Consider the following 20,684-nt stretch of genomic DNA (forward strand, 5'->3'; position numbering starts at 1 on the left):
AAAATTTTACTTCCTGAGTGAGCTAATTCAGAACTAGTCATTATTTCATCTGTCATCTTAAATTTAGGATGTCAAATTACGTGACTAACAAAAACCTAGTATTTATATGAAGCTTGATAAAAATCAAAGTTTTGAAGACGGTATATGTGATCATGTTCGGTTGATTACCATTATGATCAGCAAATAACAACAGCAATTTACTGATGTCTTTCTTATCTTTATATTCAGATGTAGTTTTCAGGGCAACTAGAGAAAATTTATTAATTACTTTTATTATTTTTGATACTTTATACGTACGAAGATACATACTTGTAGGAAGAGAGATATAAATATCATATTCGAACAAATAAAAATAAATCGTGACGTGAAGACCCTAGAGATACGGCTTCTGATTGCTTTTCAAATTTTTACCATATTAGTAACGATATAATCGAATAATCTTTCAAAGATTATTGTTTACCGATTTTAGGTAACAACTAGAAAACATTTTTTCGAACTTATCCTCAAACAAGTTTGCTATTGGTAATGGATACTGCTGTATCATGAATCAGGTACGGCGCTATGCATTTTGCTGACTTTGTACGCAATAAATTCTGTTGTCAAGTGCCCTTCCCACAAAATTCTAAAATTTTATTGCTTGATGCTTCGCTGAATTTTACAATTTGGCTGTACCTAAATTCTGCCGTACCGGCAGTGATCATGATTTCAAATTCCCCCTCCCCGAGATTTACTGTGTTATCTGAAAAACAGCTCACAAGTTGCTAAAAATAGCTATAAAACTGGTTCCACAGCTTTTAGCAATGGCCTCCCGTTGTGCGTTTGGAAACTCAGCTTTTGAAAGAAAAGGAAGGGGAATAATTTCTCTCTGACTACAGTATAGATGAGGTCCGTGACTTTGTTTGAGCTACTGCAGAATGTTCTGAAGTACACTTTTTTTCTGTTTCGGCAACATTCATCTTGAGAATTCAACACTTGTTCATTAGCCCTTAGTAATTGACAGAAATGCTTTTAGAAAGTAGTGGGTTCATTGATACCAACAAAATGGTTGGTATCAATAAACTGGGGATACGTTAGTTTCAGTTGTTGGGTTCAAATGAACCTTTCAAATACTAAAAAAGTCCTTTTGCATAATCGAAAGAATTTCATCTGAGAATAATTTTTCTACTTAAAAATGAGTTTTGCAGTACTTTTTAAATACTACTTGTATTTTTATTTTCGAAAATTTTCATAAATATTGTAATTAATTATTTCCAATTTTAATAACTCGCAGAAAAAACACAATTTTCAAGAAATTTTTTTATTATGGTTATTCAAACTTATACTAATATACAGCATCTTTTATATTCCTTATACATTTGACACTGCATGCTTCAACCTGCATGTAAGTTTCTCTTCCTTAGTAACTCCTCACCCAGAGACGTCTCAATGAAAGCAAAATCATGCACAAAATTTTCACCTGAAAAAAAAAAAAAAGAAAATGATAAAATATTTTTAACACCATATTCTCGACCCCCCCCAAAAAAAAGAAATTGCAAGAAATACAAATTTCTAACAGAAAAATGCATTTTCAAACAGCTGAAATTGTTTCACAAATTAATAATGCAGATAGCAAATGTAACATATGGCACTATTGCCACTCAGTGCAATCTCTGCATATCCTAAATTCTGCTGGCTGATGTCTTCGTAAGTTTTGAACATTTTTTTGCCTCTAAATTCTGCTGCTCAGTGCCCTCTGCTAAATTATAAAATTTTGCTATGCACTATTCTCTAAATTCTAAAAATTTTGACTACCACTGGTTGCACAGGCCCTGATCAAAGCAAAGAGGCAAGATGCTACCTGCTATTGATAAACTGCCTTATAAATACCACAAATCTAAATAAATATCAGTTTTATTTCCAAAACAGAATTATCTCACAGCTAAAGCATTGCCTTTGCAGAAAATCTTCTAAATGGAAATAGAATTGCATCCACATTACATGTGCAGAATCCCAATAATTCATTATAAACAGTTCCAAACCATAGTTAGGCTTAGAACTCACAACAGTATTCTTCTTGGAAGTCTTCCTAAGGAAATGGTAGTATATTCAGGGAACATGTGGGCAAAATCATGACAGTATATCACAAGCCTAATTCTTGACCATACATACTAGAAAGATCACAGAAATTCCTCACAGGAAGCTAGATTCATATAAAAAAATTTCATGCAACATATGGCATATGGGAAAAAGCAAGGACATTATAATCACTAGCATAGTTTATACCCAAATGAGTTGCAGATGGTGCACTATGTGCTCACAGCTGATTATCACTAATGCAGATATATATTTACTAATATTTAGAAGATGATGTCAGAGGAATGATGAAGTATAGCAAAATATACAAAACATTAGTCCTTAAATCCAACACATTTTCTGATTTTCATACCATCTAGAATAATAGATTTGACGTTAGGTACAGTATCAGAATTTTGGGTACATGAAATGTGAAATGGTTTTTTATTTTCAGTCACTGTTTCTAGTAATTTGTTCGAAAGTAACAAATAAGCTGGTTTCAGTCTGTCAATGAAATGTTAACTTGTCTGTCCTTAATTAAGACTCGGAAATATTTATCATATTTTTTCACCACAAAAAAATGGTCCCTCAATAAGCAAATTCAAGTGCCTTTTTCACACGATCAGTTCTCACAAACACATGAGAACATGATCTCAAGTCTTTATGCATAAATATTTTATGTTTGTTAGCAGTTGATAAACTGGTGCTGATCCATAAAAGACAGTAAATTTGTTACAAATGGTTCAGGTTTAGTTTTAGTGGTAGGTAGTTGAAAAACTCACATGGTAACCTTATTTGCATAAAATATACCATTTGAGCTACAGAGTGATTAGTATCAGGACATATTGCAACTCTGAATCCTAGAAGGATTTCTGTCCATCTGATGTTGCTGTGAGCCTTTATTGCATTTTTTTAAGTTCTGAGAAACTGCTCAATTTTCCCACTGCAATGTGGGTGGTATGGAGTGGAACGTAAAACTTTAGCACCACATACTTTTGCAAGGCTCTTGAAAGGCTGCGACTCAAACTGTCTTCCTTGATCTGAGATTATGGAACTAGGCACAACAAATCTGATAATCCAATGATTGTAAAATGCTTTGACAGCCATTTCTCTTGTGATATCTGGTAAAGAAACTACTTCTCCCTAACAGGAAAAATGGTCAATAAATGTCAGATAATACGTCCTACCAGCAGATGGTGGTAATGGCCCAATCAGGTCAACTTGCACAATACTTAATCTAGCATGAGGTGCTTGGAACTCGGCTATTTTAGATTTTGTATGCCTGTTGACTTTGCTCCTTTGACAATTAACAGGACTTTAAGTCTATTCGTGAATTTCTTTCTTTATATTTGGAAAGATAAATTTTTCAGTCATCTCGTTGACAGTTGTCCTGATACCAGAGGAGCAAAATTATGAATTTGATGAAACATTTGTTGTCTAAATTGCTTTGAAATAAAAGGCCTGATACTGGTTGTTGAGCTGTCACATTTTAATGTTTTCCAAAATGCTAATGTAGATGATTTAAATTTCAGTGAAGCACTACCTGTCATTAAATGTTGCAATTCTTCATTATATTCTTGAGCATCTGCTACTGCTTCATAGCCAGTAACTGAGACTACTTCAACTGCAACTAAATTTTCTTTGGCATCAATATGCTGAATATCAGTTGAAAATTCCGATATATACTGAAGTTGGTGTTGTTGTCTGGGTTATGCCTTCCCATTCTTTTGCTTCTATGCATATGACAGTGGCTTGTGATCAGTAAGTATCATGAATTTGCGTCCTTCCGATAAATGTTTAAAATGCTTGACAGAAAGATATATTCCTAAGAATTCTCTGTCATAGGTACTATAAACCTTCTGTGCATTATTTAATGTTTTAGAGTAGAACACAATAGGTTTTCAGTCTTGTTCTTGTTCTTCCAATTGCTGCAATACTGATCCTATAGGAAAGTCTGATGTATCTGCACACAAAGGGTAATCCATTGGGAAACACAAAAGGGCACCATTGACTAAATCAGATTTGCACTTCTCAAACTGGTGAATTCCTTCATCTGTGCAGGCCTACCAGCGGCAGAGCGGTAAAATCGCTGAACACTGGTAGTTCGGTCCGAGGTTCGAATCCCGCGAACGGACTGGCTGCATGGGCGTTTTCGTGGTTTTCCCCATGTGTAACGTGTATATGAGCCAGTTTCCCTTAGAAAGTCCTCCACGAAGGCATCCCTCCCCTTAGGCAGATAGCCCTTGTGTCCTTTGCCATAATTAAATACACTAAACACCTTCATCTGTGCATGGAACTTTACAATGATCTCTTTTTATCACCCTTTAACATTTCGTGTATGACTCCTTGAGTTTCTGCAGCATTTTTCAAAAAGCATCGATAAAATTTTATCATGCCCATAAATGAACAAAGCTCATGTATTGTCGGTAATTTACATTGCAGATTACTTCAACTTTTTCTGGCAGCGAACAGGAACCTTCTGTAGTTATGAGGTAACCCATAACTTATGTTTAATATGTAATACATAATGTAATATCCCACCACATTACCCATTTCCAATACTCAGATGTCCAGTGTCTTTTCTCGACACCACTGAAAATGAAGTCTTGCATGTCGGCAGAACTGAGTGATTTTCTTACAGGCACCAAAACTATGCATTCCTATCCCTCTGCAATTCGCTGCGCATAGTTCTAGCTGAAATTTGTTGGGAAGAGCCTTGGTTGACGATTTGTGATAGTTGAATCCGTGTTCTGCCGTACAATTCATCGGAGATACCGCTGATCACTGTCTTTGAAAACTATGCTCGAACTGCAGTTACATTTTTTAGAGAAGGATTCGAAATCGATGCCCCCACTAAATGTGCACCAACAATAAGCCCCTTTTTCAAATGGTGAACGATCTGCCGCCTTTTTTCCCCCATTTTACTTCATTCATCATGAAAAGCACTCTTACACCTTACTTATACTGGCATTTTAACCAAGTATAATCCACATCATAGAAAAAATTTGGATATTTCATCCCTAGCATGCATTCAGATGAAAATCTGAAAGGTTTCTTATTGATTGGCCAGTGTGTGTATTATTATATTATGCAACATGAGGCAGCATTAACATGTGGAGCTGGGAAGGCTTCTAATGATCACCTTTCTCTCTTGTGAGAGCAGGATGCACTGAAATTTGATGTCCTTATTTTTTAGCATGGTTATGAGTTTTGTAGACAAGTGGATCATCCACGTTCAAGATATAAGCAATCATCTTTCCACGATACTCAATTTTGTATGTCTTCTTCTCAAATATCATTGTATGGATGTCCTTCCAGCTGAATCAGGAGTCCTGAATTGTGATAGGATTAATGCAAGCCACTTGTTTGGTGTAGCAGAATCTATCTTGATTCTCCTGGGTTGCATCGTTGTCAGTGTACATGTCAGGCTGGGTAAGTAAGTAAGTAAGTTTTAGGCTTCCCTGCTCCGTGAACTAAATCACACTGCAGGCCTACTCCCCCTTTGGGCACGTCGTGGAGGTTCAACCTCCACTATTATCCTCCAAGGGAGCAGTGTACCACCTGGATAAGACACCAGGCAGCACCGGTCGTCTAATGCTCCTACCAGTCGCTTGGGCGAGCCCGTCGCAGCGGGACATTACCCAGCGAACCTGGGGGAAACCCAATGGGCTACTAGTACCACGCCGCGCTAGGACGTGCCAGACTCCGAGGCCGGCCAATAAGTGACCTTTCCCAGAGCCTTCAGAACCACTAAGTTCATAAATTTTATACCCCCGTGGCCGAGACTGCCTAGGTACAGATCCTAGCCAGTAGCTTCGCAGAGTTCTCTACGTCAACCCCGGGGGGGAATGTCAGGCTGGGTACTGGCATTTCTATTTCCATCAGCTTTTTTGCAGCATCAAAAACCTTCATTCTCATGTTAGCAGACACTTTCCTTACTCTTTCTGGCTGGTGACAAATAGTTTTATTTCTTCTTGGCTCATTGCCGGAATCTGAACTTCCGCCGATCGGCTTATAGCAGCTATCATCATTTAAATTTTCTTGCCTGCGGGGTCACCAGATTTTATGACTTTCATCATCCCCAGGTTGCTGTTCAATGCTATCCGCTTGCTTTGAAGAGTTTGGAAACTTTCATCTCTGGATGCTCATTTTTGCTTCTGCAGGAAATCGTTATGAGCAAGCATTTTAAGGTGTTTGAAGAAATCAAGGTCACATTCTTCAGCAGCAGTGAGAGGAACCACTACTTTCGAATATATATTCCAAGTTTGTGATCTCAGAAACAATAAACTGGAAAAAATTGCTCATTAATAATGCAGAAATCAGTAAAAAATTCAATAAAACCAATTCAAAGCACACAGGAATACTTAGAAACAGAAGTGCATGAGGAAACATTCAGAAAAGAGATGACTTTAATTTTTTCCAATGTTAGTGCAGCACAGGTGATGCTATTTTAAAAAATTATTTATTGAATTATGACAGAGGTCATCAAACTTATTTTCTTTTTCACAGAAACTGTGACTTTATGGAAGTCTTCTTTGCATAAATGTAGTTTTATCAAAGTTACTGATGATTAAAACCAAAATATATGATTGCACGCATTATTTACACTGCAAAATATAACATGTGGTGCAGAAAATGTTCACAACAAGTTAGCAGCTATAAATGAAAGCACACAGGAATATTTAGAATGAGAAGTGGATGATGAAACATTCAGAAAAGAGATGCAATGGCAGTGCAGCACAGGAGATTCTAGCTTCAAGTATTGATTACAGAATTATGGCAGAATTGATCAGACGTATCTATTACTGAAAGCAGAGACTTTTTGAACATATTTTTTTAGAGAAATGGGGTAATATTCTAATTAGGTATGGATTTAATCATAATGCTTTGTTGCAGGCATAGTTTTTATTCAGACGTAGAAAATGTTACGGTGTGCTGGCTTGGCTTGTTACTGATTACAAATCAAAAATAATTTTTGGTTTCCTGATTCTTTTCTCTCCTGCATTCTTTCTAGGAGATGAAATAATTTTATCTGCTTCTGAAATTTCAATTTCTCTTTTTTCTTGTGTTTGTTTTACAGAAGCAGTGGCCTGTTTTTGTTTCTCATTCTGTGCTCTAGCATCAACAATATACTTCGGTTCTCTAAGAGACATTTTTCTTGGTGCTCTTGGATCAACAAGCTCAGGAAGAATACAATTCACGTAAAATTTTTCGAGTTTTGGAACTAAACTGATCCAGAAAGTTTTGTCTTCGGGTATTCTTAATGCGATTGCATCTTCTCTGCACCATATATATAAATCACACCAATTCCTCTCTGTTATGGCTAACTGCCCTTGAATTTGAAAATAATATTTGTGGCTTTTCGGTAAATAAAGATTATTATCAGCATCCATCCGAAGACCAACAGAATTAGGCTTGCTGAAAAAGTCTGACAAGTCTGCTGAGAATCTGGCTGTATAAGGACATTTTATTTCAAGTAATCCATCTTCGTCTATCAATCCATCTGGCGAAGTACAAAGAAAGGGATATTTAGGATCAATAAAAAGGCCACAACGTCTGATGTTTTTTCCCATGTGCTTTTCCTTGTATTGATTTAAGGCTACTGCTTCGTTAGCCAAGCCATACTTTAATGCTTTAGTTGAAACGTTATCATTATATATGATACGTTTCACTAAAGCAGCACTGAGTGTTGTTGGACGCCTATCAGCAACATCTTTGAAAAAGGATGATGATATTCTTCTTGATCTTTCGTGACGCCATCTTTCAGATGATGACTGTCCACGTGTTACGGCCTCAAGAGAATCTTTTTTTGGAACTTCAATTGATATAAAAAAATTTTTAGCTGCCAATTCATATGCTTCGTCTGATAGGTCTGGTTTCTCAGGAAAATCACCATAAGAAATATCCCCACCTTGCTGAATATGTCCTGCTTTCCTCATATTTCTCTTTTTCTTCTCAGTGTCAAAAAGTCTACGTCTCTCAAGACGTTTTACATGGCGCTTATTTCTGGAAGTTAAGAATTTCAAAGTTCGAGTCCTGGGGCTACTTCCTGTTACAGCTTTTTGTGCATTTTTTTGCCACTGCTGTGCTGGATTTTGATAGGCCATGACAGCAATACTTGCACGCCTGTTCATGCCACCAGCTTTGGAAAAATCAACTCTTTTTCCACCAGATGTTTTACACAGTTGACTCATGAAGCTTTCAGCAGGATTATTTGTGGCATTCCAAATAAGAGTACTGCTACACGATATCAGTACTCTTCCCACTTCTGCTTCAATAGCTTGCAACATACCCGAGGAAAAAATTTCATTGTATGTGCTGTCCAACTCTGCACCTTTCTTTGCACAAAAAGCACTACAAGCATCATGCTTGCCAAATACATGATGTGGCCCATTTCTCAAGTCAGATACTAATGCATCAATAGCTTCTTGTGTGTGCTGATAATGGCTAGGTAAAGCATGAGCTTCTATAGCTACTCTAGCACCTCTGACTAACAGTGGCATTTTAATTTTCAGCAATTTACGGGCAGCAATTCCTTTAGCCCCGGGGAAGCGCGCAGTATTTTGCTGAAGTTTCTCAAGAGCTCTGCGATATCTTCGAACAGCATGGTTAGCACATTCTACTTTGATCACCCGTCCTCCATATGAAACGCTTTCTTTCACTTTGGCCATTGTGTTAGCATCTCCATCTCCAACAAGTCGAGTACAACGTATTTTGTGAACACACTGGAGATAATTCAGACCTTCCACAATGGCACTGCTTTCCATAGCTGTAGAAGGCCCATTCCAATTTCGCCAACAAAGGTGCACTTTATTTGGCATCTTGCCATCTTCAATAGCACTGCATATAAGGCACACTTTGTTGCGAATTCCAACAAACAAAATTTTCTGGGTGACCATGCCTATAATAACAGATATGCCACTTGAAGCATTGTAACCATGCCCATAGCTTCTTTTACACCAACCTCCATCAACAATGACAGTTAGTTATACAGTGATAACCATCATTATCTTTATCATTGCGAAGTTCTGCCTGCCTTTTCTCCTCTTCTATAGCAGCACACATAGTTTCCTGTGCACATCCCTATATTATTTTGCCAGTAGTTCGCTCACAAGAAGCAAAGGTCGAGTTGCTCATATACGGAATTTCCATGATGCTAAACTTTTCCTCCTCTTGTGAAAATCCACTGCCAGTAGATAACGCACCTAATACTGCAAGCTGATTTAGGCTGCTTTTCTCCATATCAGAACAAATTGTTGCCATTTCCCCACATAAAATTTTATCACATACATAGTTATATGTAGTCACAAGACCACGTCGAATCACTTTGTTAAAAATAAATGATCCTCCAAATTTACAATTTAGGGAATGTTGCTCTAATGTCCTAGCCTGCACTATTACAAAAGACATATTGCAAATTGTTCTGCCAGATGGTAATGGATTTGCCTTTCGTCGATCTTCCCTTTCGATAATTAAAGGTGAATCAGGACACAGAAATTCATCATTAAGGTTCTCCTGAAGAGGCTCAGACTCCAAGCTAAAATATATATATATATATATATATATATATATATACACAATATATATACATATATATATATATATATACACAATATATATACATATATATATATATATATACACAATATATATACATATATATAATTAATATATATATAAATATTACAAATTAGGTTTAAATTTGGCTTATTTGATGACAGCAAAGCACTTGATCTTCCTAAGAGGAGGGATGCTTTCATGGAGGACTTTCTAAGGGAAATGGCTCATATACACGGGGAAAACCATGAAAACGCCCATGCAGGCAGCCCATTCGCAATTAGGTTTAGGAAATTTAGGCAACAGATAGCAAATAAATTAACAATAATAATACACTGGATTACCAGTATATTACTACAAGAAGATGAGTCATCTTCACAACTGCTGCTTCCATGCTCGCAGTGTCATTTGCTCGTGCAATATTAGTCAGTACTTTGTGTGCCGGAGGTTTCACATGAAGGGCCTCTACACCTGAGTATAAAATGTTCGTGTTCCAGTAAACACTGAATTCAGAGGGGCAAGAATAACTCTTTCATGGTGGATAACTCAGTTACCAAATGGCTTTCTAAGGCTCTATTCAAGCCGTTGTATAAATGTCATAATTCCCAACTAACAACGCTTTGTAGTCAGACCTTGCTATGTCACAAAAACTAGTTTGGGCATTAAGCTTGAAGTTTTCAACTTTGTGCCGACTTGATATAAGAGTCGGCCAATCAGAGCATATACATAAAACCTATTGAGAGAGAAAGTTGTAGACACATACATGCATGCACAAATTTAGCTTCTCTAATTGGCTATGGCTTAGACCCTCTCTCGCAGGTGTGAATGGAACTCTCACATTTTGTGCCTTATGATTATGCGTCTATGACATTTATACCATCATGTGAACGGAGCCTTAGGATGGCATACTAAGAAGATGCACTGTCTTGTGGGGATAAGCAATTTATACTCCTAAGCCTAAAAAAAAAACTTGGAAAAAAAAAGATCACGATTTAAATTTGTTGTCTAATTGCTCTAATTTGAGGCACATTACGAGAGGAAAGCAAAGGTAGTAATCAGAATTATTTAAAAAATTTTATCCTTATATTTTTCTTAAAAATTCTGTAAAATGATAAAATTTTTGGTTTTCCTCAAATAAATATATATGGAAAAAATAATAGCCACATAATCATAGATTTCATTTTGTTATATTTTATTAACAAAATTTAAATTATTAAAAATCTCTTTCATGAAGGGAACATAAAACATCATGAAAACAATGAAAAAGAAGCAATATTTAAAAAAGATAGTAGGCTTATTGATGAGGCTCCCATCAAAAGAATCAAACCCCAAAATATTTTCATTTGCTTCAGTGTCCCGTCTGAAAATTTCACTGATTTCAATGAATATATTTTTAAAAAAATCTTTTATTTTCAAGTTCTTTCATGCAAAACGTCCAAATTTGGTACAAATCAAATTCATCCCCCTCTTTTTGATAGCTACAATATTATATTTAACAGTTTTAATAGCTATCAGTATGTAAACAACATAATGTAACACCATAAAAGAAAAACATAAATGATGACATTTTAATTTTGGCATAGAGAAATACATATTTACCCCAAAAGAGAGCTTGTATTTCTACCTTCTACGTCAGAGTCAATAATTGAAATGTCAGATCAGAACTGAGAAGAAAAGAACCATAATTAGTTTAATTAAGATACAATCACACACCAACCAAGTATTAATTTGAGAGTCAAGCAACAAAATTCAGCATCATATTTTGATATATTCATTATTTGAAAATATAACACTGATTTTGGTTGCTTGACTTCTAAATTAATACATAATTAGTTAACCATAATTAAGTAACTGTAAGAGTTTCAATATCATGCACAGCTAATATCTATTTTAAAAATAAACCAACTTACCTCAGGAAAGCCTGGTTTGTCTTAGGAACATTAGCTGTAACTTCTGGCGTAGAAAAGTCAAATTTTTCACTTCCGGACCTAAGAATGAAAGAAATAAACTGCTATAACGTAATTAAAAAAAAAAAAAAAAAAAAAAAAAAAAAAACATGAATAAATAAATAACACATAACAAATTTAAGCATTAAGCTATGTATGACTACCACCCATCTCAGACAGTGCGACAGATATTGCTGTATACTGTGTAGCTATTATACCCTGTGTAGCTATTATATCATGCTGTATAACCACAGTTTAGAAAAATTACAAAATGTGTTATTTATATCTATCTAAAATGGTACATTACTACATGATTTGTAAGAATAAATTAGAGGGCTCTGCGAATGAAATTCCTTCCAATTAAAAAATGTAGGAATAAAGAAAATGCAGGAATTGCAAATGCAGAAATGAAAAAGGGATTATATTTTTTGCACAGAATCCAGATGACATATTTTTCAACATTTTAGAAATTTCAATATTAATTTTAGGGGCATAAAATATTAGGCCCCTAAAAGCAGAATATAGTTTTTAAATGTTCAGATAATCTTCCTTTGAGAAGAATTCCTTTGAGAAGTACACATCTGAACCACAATTAAAAAACATGTACAAGAACAGAGCTGAGGACTTCTGTTTGCAGAAAGTCTGTCACATAACATATGAAAAGTTTCTTATTGGTAGATTTTTGATCAGACAGATATTTTATTGTTATACAGAGAAAGCATTCACTCCCTTTATACTGGAGATAATTCAATTTGGACAATGGCAAAAAGGCTAAGCAAGCCTGAGCGTATTGGTCCCATTCTTGGCATTAGTTTGGTTTACGCTCAAAATACACGGCAGATATTTTCTAATTACCTGCATCCCAATATCAATTCAATTCAGCTTTTGGTGGAATTTACCATTTGTGACATATTTTTCAAAAACTACACTTCACAACATGCATACATGACAAATACACAGAACCATAAATAAACAAGCAATAATATATATTTATATATAAATTTTACTAAATGATCATAAAATGTTCCAACGCTAAAAGAAAGTTTTAACATCCAAGTAAATGACATAATAAAAAAAAGCAAGTTGAACAGCGAGCACATGAATAAATGTGCATACACCTGTAAAAATATACCATAGGTAACTGACAAAGCATTTCGTAGCAAACATATGACTATAAAATTTCCAATAATACATGTAATGATGGTGAATTCAATTTAGATCGCAAGAACATGCTCATACTTTTGAAAAGATTCAATTATTTCAGCAATTCCTTGTGAATTGGAATTTACCCTTTCAATATTTCCCAACAATTTAGTGTGAATGGAGGAATAAATTGTTATAACAGAATTGAACAATTATTAGCATCCCCTCATACACACACATACAAAAAAAAAAAAAAAAAAAAAAAACTTACTTTGTAAAAAAATCATCCGGGCAATGATTCTCCTTTGACACAGATGCAGTTGTATCAATAATTTCTGACCTTCAATAAAAAAAATACGCATATTTTACTTCGGAATTAACTTACTACGAAATCATAAACACGGGGTAGTCGATATAAAGAATAAATTATTTCTCACCTTTCGAAAACATCCGCTTGTTCGGAATCTTCCACATCTCGGGAATTTAATTTCATATTTTTTTCTTGAGCGCGACGTTTACGCTGAATTCTGGATCTTTTATTAAAAACAGGATGTTTTTTCGGTCGTCCTTGATATTTTCGCATATTTTTTGCAAACTGACCACAGTACAAATAAATGTAAACAAAACGAGTGCGGAATAGCAATGCAATAGGGTTGCCGTAAACGTCATTCTGCTGACAGCTGACAATGTTTAGTGAAAACTGTGTATAAAGGAATATACGAAACGCTTCTAAATATTATTTAGAAAAAAATATGATTTATAACTGATATCAAAATCAATTACTTCGTGAATTTTTGCAGAAATAAGATTACAATGTTAAATTTTAACTCGTAGCGCCATCTATTGATGGCTTTCCAAACTACACATTAAAATTATGTATTTCAAACTAATTTTTTTAAAATATAATATTTAAGTAAATTTCATTTCAAACCTGATTCTAACATTGTGATTCGAAAACTGACCTATTGCTTTATATTTCTGCCAAATTTCACGCAACATAGTTTCTTAATTAGCGATTCTGCGTGTAAAAAAATTTTTAGTATTGTAATGCTGCTGTAGTAGACCACCTTAAGGGCCGTTCCCACTGGGGTTTATCTGAGATAATGGAGACAACTGACGTAGCCGACTCATCTCCTAAACCAGTTTTTTCCCATAGGGCAGCAAGTTGAAAATCTGAACTGCAGGCACAACGGAGCTAATCGACTAATCGACACAGGGAACTGTCTCCGTTAGTTCAGATAAACTCCAGTGGGAACGGCTCTTAATATTCCCACACTTCGCAAGGAAACAAGAAAAAAAATTGCATATCTCCGAATAGACGAAATTTCCAGAAATGAATGTAATAAAAAACTGAGTATTAACGTATAAGACGCACCTCGTTTTTCAGACCTATTTTCAAAGAAAAAAGGGCGTCTTGTACGCCGGCAAATACGATAATTTACAATGTATATACTAACAATCTAGATGGAGCAGAAGATGATTATTTAATTATGGATCAGAAAAACAGTGATTGTGAAAATGAAACAGAATTCGATGATGTGCCTGAAGATATAATGAAAGACGAATAAGAGGAACATTTCATATTATCCGATAATGAAATTTTTTAATTTCATACATGTGGTGTATGGGTGACGCCAACCAACAAAATGTATAGAGGGCGCTGGTTCTCAATCTGAAGGCGCCAAAAGTTTAGTTTCCAAGAGGGAGACCGACAGAGAGGTCATAGGGAAGGCTCGTGGGAGCCATTAATGAAACGGAAATTAACTTGTATTACTTTATATATTTCAGTTATTAGTATTGCAGTTTAGTATTAGTTTTGTGTTTGTGCAATAAATGTTCAAAATACAAGAAAGTGGAGGTTCTCTATGAGGTGGAGGATGAAGAAAGGGGTGATATGACAATACAGTACATCATTTCTTTCAAATAAACAGCATTTAGGTATATGCAGAAATACTATTTTTTATGCAATTAATTTTTCCTTATTTTTAAATCTATCATTTTTTATATTCGACGTATAACGCGCAAACGGAAATTTCGATTTCATTTTTTGGATTAAAAGTGCGCTCTATATTTCGAAATATACGGTAATTTCAAAATTTGGGATGTCTGATGTCATTTTCCAGTTGCCCTGAGGAGTCGATTAATAAACAAATTAGAGTAATTCGAGGTTGATTTTTTTCCTCATAAATATCATCTGAGGACAATCTTTTGTGATTTACTAGTAGGTAACTGATCTAGTTTATAAATTTGTATTAAATGGTATGTAAAAAAATTATTTACAAGTTTTAAAACGCTAAAAATACGTTATTAATACTCTCATGAAGTTTTATTACTTTACAATTATTATCTAATAAACTAAATATAAAAAACTGACATGCATCTCATGCTACAAGTTGGTTAATGTCAAAATTGAAGCTAGTGCTTCAACTCTGGAATTACTTAATTCTGCAACATTGTCGTGTACCGAGCATTTATGACGATGCGCGTTTTTGTACCCGTGGAAGTTATCCCTTCGAAGTATGCAAAATGTGTCAATGCACGTCCTCACTGTATTATCGTTGGGCTTTTATAATATTCTTCTTTGCAAACGTTCTACGGTGGCAATTTTCGGTATATTTGTATCGTTCGAATGCCATTTATGGTTTTTCAATGCGGTGATCAATTTGCGCAGGAAAAAAAAGTGGGTGCTGCCATTCAAAAATTTCGAAATGGTTTCAACGTAATCCTAACAATGAGAGCTCTATTATTTTAAACCACTGCTATCTCGAGCGCATACCTCCAGATAACAAACAGTATCTGAAATTTGATTTCGATTGGTTGAGGGGATAGGCCGCCTGAAATTCATATATCGGGAAAGTTTTTTCATGACCACCCGGTATATATTTTATATCGAGAAAGTGAGAATATGAGAGAAAACAGATCTGGGCGCATTTTAAATAATGATATAAAGTTAGAAAACTGGAATATCAAAGTGCGGTTTTTACTTTAAAAAACTTATTATTAAAGGCAGTATTTATCATTATTACTTTGGCATAATATACATTTATTTAAAAGTTTTACCAAGGTTAGTATGACATTTATGACTGAGGTAAATAAAAGCATTGCAATGCATATTGGATTGCTGTGTTACTAACTATGAAACTATCCATCATGAGAACACACACTTTTTTAAAGGATTTAATTTTGTACCCTTCATGAAATTAATTATATAGCGCCATCTATCGGCGACTATTTTAATTAGACTGCATCTTAACCTCTTACTCTTACCCCAGACACGGCATTATTACAAATTTTAAGTGAAAATCGTACTCTGATACAATAATGCGCTGATGTTATATACTTTTTAAAAGATGTCTAATTCAAAGAATACTCTTTTTTTCTCTAAAAACCCTTTCAGGACAATTTTAAAACTGAAGATGATTTAGCTTCATAGTAAATATTTACTAATTAGCAAATATTTATTAAATAATTGTATTAAAATATGAAAACACATTACTTGGTAAGTTATTTAAATGAGATTTTTTTCAGAATCATCAGATATCGGTAAAATATCATAACAAAGTTAAACAAAAATCTTCTTAGATATGTGATTGAGATTAGAATTATTTATAATCTCGCTTTTTTTCCCTCATAATGCATTTGTATTAATACCTAAAAATTAATGTCTTCATTAAGATAATTTTAAATGTCAAAACGTTTATCTCGCTTAGTCCAATAAACTGCCTACTTTCAATTAAGAAACTAATTTTATTAATCTCGTAAGTATTCACTTTTGTGTACGTTTGACAAGACTTAATGAAGACGAAGATAATGAAATCTTAAATTACCATCAAAGAAATAATATGTATTATAAATGTTTAAAAAATATTGAAAAGGCAGACTATAGCAACGCTATCACCATGATAAAATAAATGACTGACTCTGATATGACAGGGAGGTGATTTCGTTTATGCAACTTCTATTTATATGCATAAAATAATTCGCTTTTATGAGTCTTAACAGAAGTGAGAATAACTAGAGGAATGTTAGAAACAGATATTTTCAGTCTTTGGATAGTAAATTAAAAATTATTTACTCATAGAAATAAAAAAAAAGTTTAATATGCTTCCTACGTTTTCCTATTCCCTACTTTTTCGTCATATTCCTATTTAGAAATCAATTTAGTGACCTAGAAAATGCTTTTTAGCTGAATTCCTATATTTTCCTCCAGTTCCGTGATAAACAATATTGATTCCGAAAGTGCTGCCATCTAGTCATTTAAAAAAGAACTGGAAAATTCTGGCCCGAGTGCAATCCGTAAAATGCATATATTTAAGAGAATGCTGTCACAAAACGAAAGGAATTTTAAAAAAGTGATATAAACACTTTCGCTGCCGAGCGAAATTTTCAAAAACTGTTCCAACACGCCATCAAATTTTAATTAATTAATTGTAAAATAAAAATACGAAACATGTACTTGCGGGAAAGAAATTGAATTTAGATTAGTTGTTTTATTAATTATACGAATTATTTCGTAGTCGGTTTGTGCGATAAAATGTTTTATGACAGCTCCAACTACTAGCATACTCGTAGTACAATCGTAGTTGGCGGTTGCTTATAATAAAGATTGATTATTTCTACAACAATTATTATAAGAAAGATTATTATAAATTGCTTGATTATTTTTACAGTTCCTATGAAATTTACTTTATAATTACTTATACTAATATTAATTATAACATACTATATCTTGAATTGCGCCACATTGTTGTGTTTCTTTCTAATCCCCAAAGCCATATGAAATCAAAGAATATAAATCAAAGAATCTTCAAAGAATATGAAAATACAACGAGTTTGATCGTATGTGACGTAGATAAAACAAAAACGCTCTACGAATTAACTCGTAGCTGGCGCCTAAACATAAACGTCGACCTACAAGATAACTCGTGGTTGGTAGCGAACGTGTTAAGAGCCAAAAGATTTGCATCTCACTGTGAAGCTACGCTAGGGTTTTATCAACGATCGTTGAACTAGAACCCGAAACAATTTTTTTATGTTTATTCAGAGATCTCAATTTTTTAATATAAGTAGTAAATTTTAATTAATCCGAGACACTAGAAGCAAATAGTGAATCTTCTATAATGTGAACAACTACGTTTCTTTTGTTCTAAATAGAACGATCGTCGTTTCAGACAGGTAACGTTCATTACGAATTTTTATTTATGTCTCACAAATACTGATTGTTTTTAGCTATGATCTTCTCAGGGAGGTAATCACCACAAGAGTATTATTTATATGTGCACAGTAAACTTAGAAGGTTACGGTTATTTTTACAAATATAAAAATGTTTTCAAGGGAAATAAACATTTTCATTTGAAAGTTTTACTATGTTTATACAGAAACAAGCTTCCTTCTCACTCGCCGAAAGATTATTTCAGCTTACGAAAAGGAAAAAAAAATCGCGTTTGATGTATACTGCTGACCATCCAAATGCAACACCATGAAAGAAACATCCAAACAGCATGAAACTTGCATCATGTGTATACCGTGATGGAATATACAAGTGATTACGATTTCAGCGCACGTACATTTACCCTCCGTATACAAAGGAAGGAAAGATTGCCGTTTTGAATCTTTAGAGAAGGAGGCAAATTTACCTTACAATCATTAGACCGATCATGTGTTATGCTTCTCCGGCTTGGACTACAGCTTTCAAGAGTAAACTCAATATTCTTCAAGTAGTTCAAAACAAAATACTCAGGACTACACCGGAGCTCATTTCTACATCAGAAATACTTTCATAAATGCAGCAAAGGATTTGAATTATTCCAAATGAAATTTTTCGGCTTCACTTGACTATGAAGTTATACCGGAGGACCAAGGAGTTAAGGCCATTCGCAGCACACATGTTTAGAGATGACAGTTTTGCCACCTAATCGTGACTCTCTCTTTCAGGTAATTCTCTTCAAATAAAAGCTGTATTTCAAATTAAGTAACATTGATAGTCTACGTAATCTAGGAAACAAATTTATTTTTGATATTTCTTGACATTCTTCCTGTTGCATTTTGGGTGGCCAGCAGTGTATATTGAACTTGCTCTAAGATGACTACTTATGGTGCCAGATAATTTTAAGTTTTGTGTTATGTTAGAGAAATAATATTCAATAATGATATCTATTTATACTCTCAGAAATAGTTTTATTGCACTAAGATTTGGAAACTATTTAGTGAAATGTTAAGGCTTCATATTGTTGCGAGCTACAGGAAAAGTCCAGATAAGCAGGAAGAAATGAACAATTTGTTAGTAAAATAAACACAATAAATAGTACATATAGCACAGTACTAGGCAGAAATAACTCAAGAGAACGGGGTTATTTAACAAGTCCTCCTTTAGCACACGAAATATTTCATGAAGTTCATCAAATCACTCTGAGTATAAATCCTAATTCGTAGTCAGCTAACAGCTAAATCTCCAGCTGACTTAGAACTGAATTCCTTGGTTCTCCAACCCTACTTATACTCTGCAGCATGGTTGTGGAAACTTCTGAAAGAATCGGTCATTGGGCTTCGAAAATGTGTTTTCTCAGACCTTCCAAAAAGTCGCCAAGTTGGCGAGAAATGACCAAATATCACTAACCTAGCGACAAAAATTATCGCCAAGAACCCTTAGGAACAGAATTGCTTATATCTCGCCTTCTAACTGAACTATTTTTACAATCCCGAAGCCGTTGCATTCAATTATAAGATCTATAATTCTGTGCAACAAATAAACATTTAAATAGTAAGACATGTGGCCATAAATTAGATTAAACACAAAATAAACCATAAAATTACCATTCTTAAAACGATAAATAACTAAAACAATATAACATTACATAATACAAAAATATAAGAAAAAAGGATTGAAAATATTTATAGATATTTATAATGATCTTGTGCATTAAACTCCAGCTACATAATACTACTCCAAATCCAGACCAGTTGGAATCACAACTCATAAACCAAAAAGCTGTACAGCGGGTTGTTCTTTTCATGTAGGCCATATTCGTATTTACTGCATTACAAGTAAGGGAACTTTATTTTTATTTTTACAGAATTGATTTCGGCAAAGATTACATAGATAAAAATAATAAAATAACTTTATTTTCATAAAAAGTTACAAACACGTTTAAGAGAATGAAATTATTTTTATTTGTCTAACATAAACTCCATTTCTGTTTAAGGTAAAGAAAAACAAAGAAACTAAGTTTGTAGGGTTTCCCTTAGTTAACTAACCTTTTATTCAAATTTTTGTTATCTTTCGTGAACTCCTTAACTTCTTTGGCTTTTCCTTGCCAGAAAATGAAGTAAGTATTTAAACGGGTGAATCTTGGAGCTTATTCAGAGCGTGTTTTCGCTAGCCAGCGCACGTTCCGTTGCTGATCTGGCTGTTACGCTAATACGCCCCGTAGCCATTTCGAATAATTGTCACGCCTAGGTTTGCTGAGTCAACCTAAGTTAGCCGTAACGTAACGTGCTAATCCAGCCTTATTCTATTTAGACTTGAATTGATTCATGTAATAACATTTAAGTTACACTGCAAGTTATCGATGTTATTGTAAAGCACGAAGTACGTGCCTTTCTGTTTTTAGTTGAAAATAATAAAGGGTTAGTTTTACGCGTCTTCTGTGCCGGCATGTGAGAGAATTCTCCAGATTCATTTGTAAGATCTAGATTAGTTTATGTGGCCTATAAGGGCTAGATCTTATGTTTATTGAACTTTTCCCTTCAAGTGTTCCTTTAGGTAAAGCTTTTTGACAGTAAGTTTTTTTTTAGTTTTGCGTTCATATACCCGTTGTTTTTATTGCAAGATTTTTTTTAAATCCCAAAATGTTTTTAGAAGGTAACTGACTCCAGTTATGCTGCATTAAAATTAAAAACTGCTTACAAAGAAAGGGAATTTATATAATATATTTGCTTAGTCCACTAGTTTTGAAATGTGGATACATTACGGCTAAACAATGACTC

At 34.2% G+C, this 20,684-nt stretch overlaps 1 protein-coding gene across 1 annotated transcript; it reads right to left on the reverse strand.

Moving 5' to 3' along the window:
- Positions 1-1,065: 1,065 nt before the first annotated feature.
- LOC118191086 (uncharacterized) lies at positions 1,066-13,745 on the reverse strand. The gene is made up of 5 exons (XM_085822504.1): positions 13,136-13,745; positions 12,970-13,038; positions 11,520-11,597; positions 11,209-11,273; positions 1,066-1,456 (listed from the first exon to the last, which is right to left on the reverse strand). Exons 1-4 carry the CDS (start codon positions 13,279-13,281, stop codon positions 11,237-11,239), a joined length of 330 nt encoding a protein of 109 aa, XP_085678630.1. The 5' UTR covers positions 13,282-13,745; the 3' UTR covers positions 1,066-1,456; positions 11,209-11,236.
- Between the last annotated feature and the right edge of the window lie 6,939 nt (positions 13,746-20,684).

Source organism: Stegodyphus dumicola, chromosome 8 (assembly GCF_044657685.1).
Source record: "Stegodyphus dumicola isolate Sdum_Otavi_A_Nest chromosome 8, ASM4465768v1".
Classification (NCBI taxonomy): Eukaryota; Metazoa; Arthropoda; class Arachnida; order Araneae; family Eresidae; genus Stegodyphus; species Stegodyphus dumicola.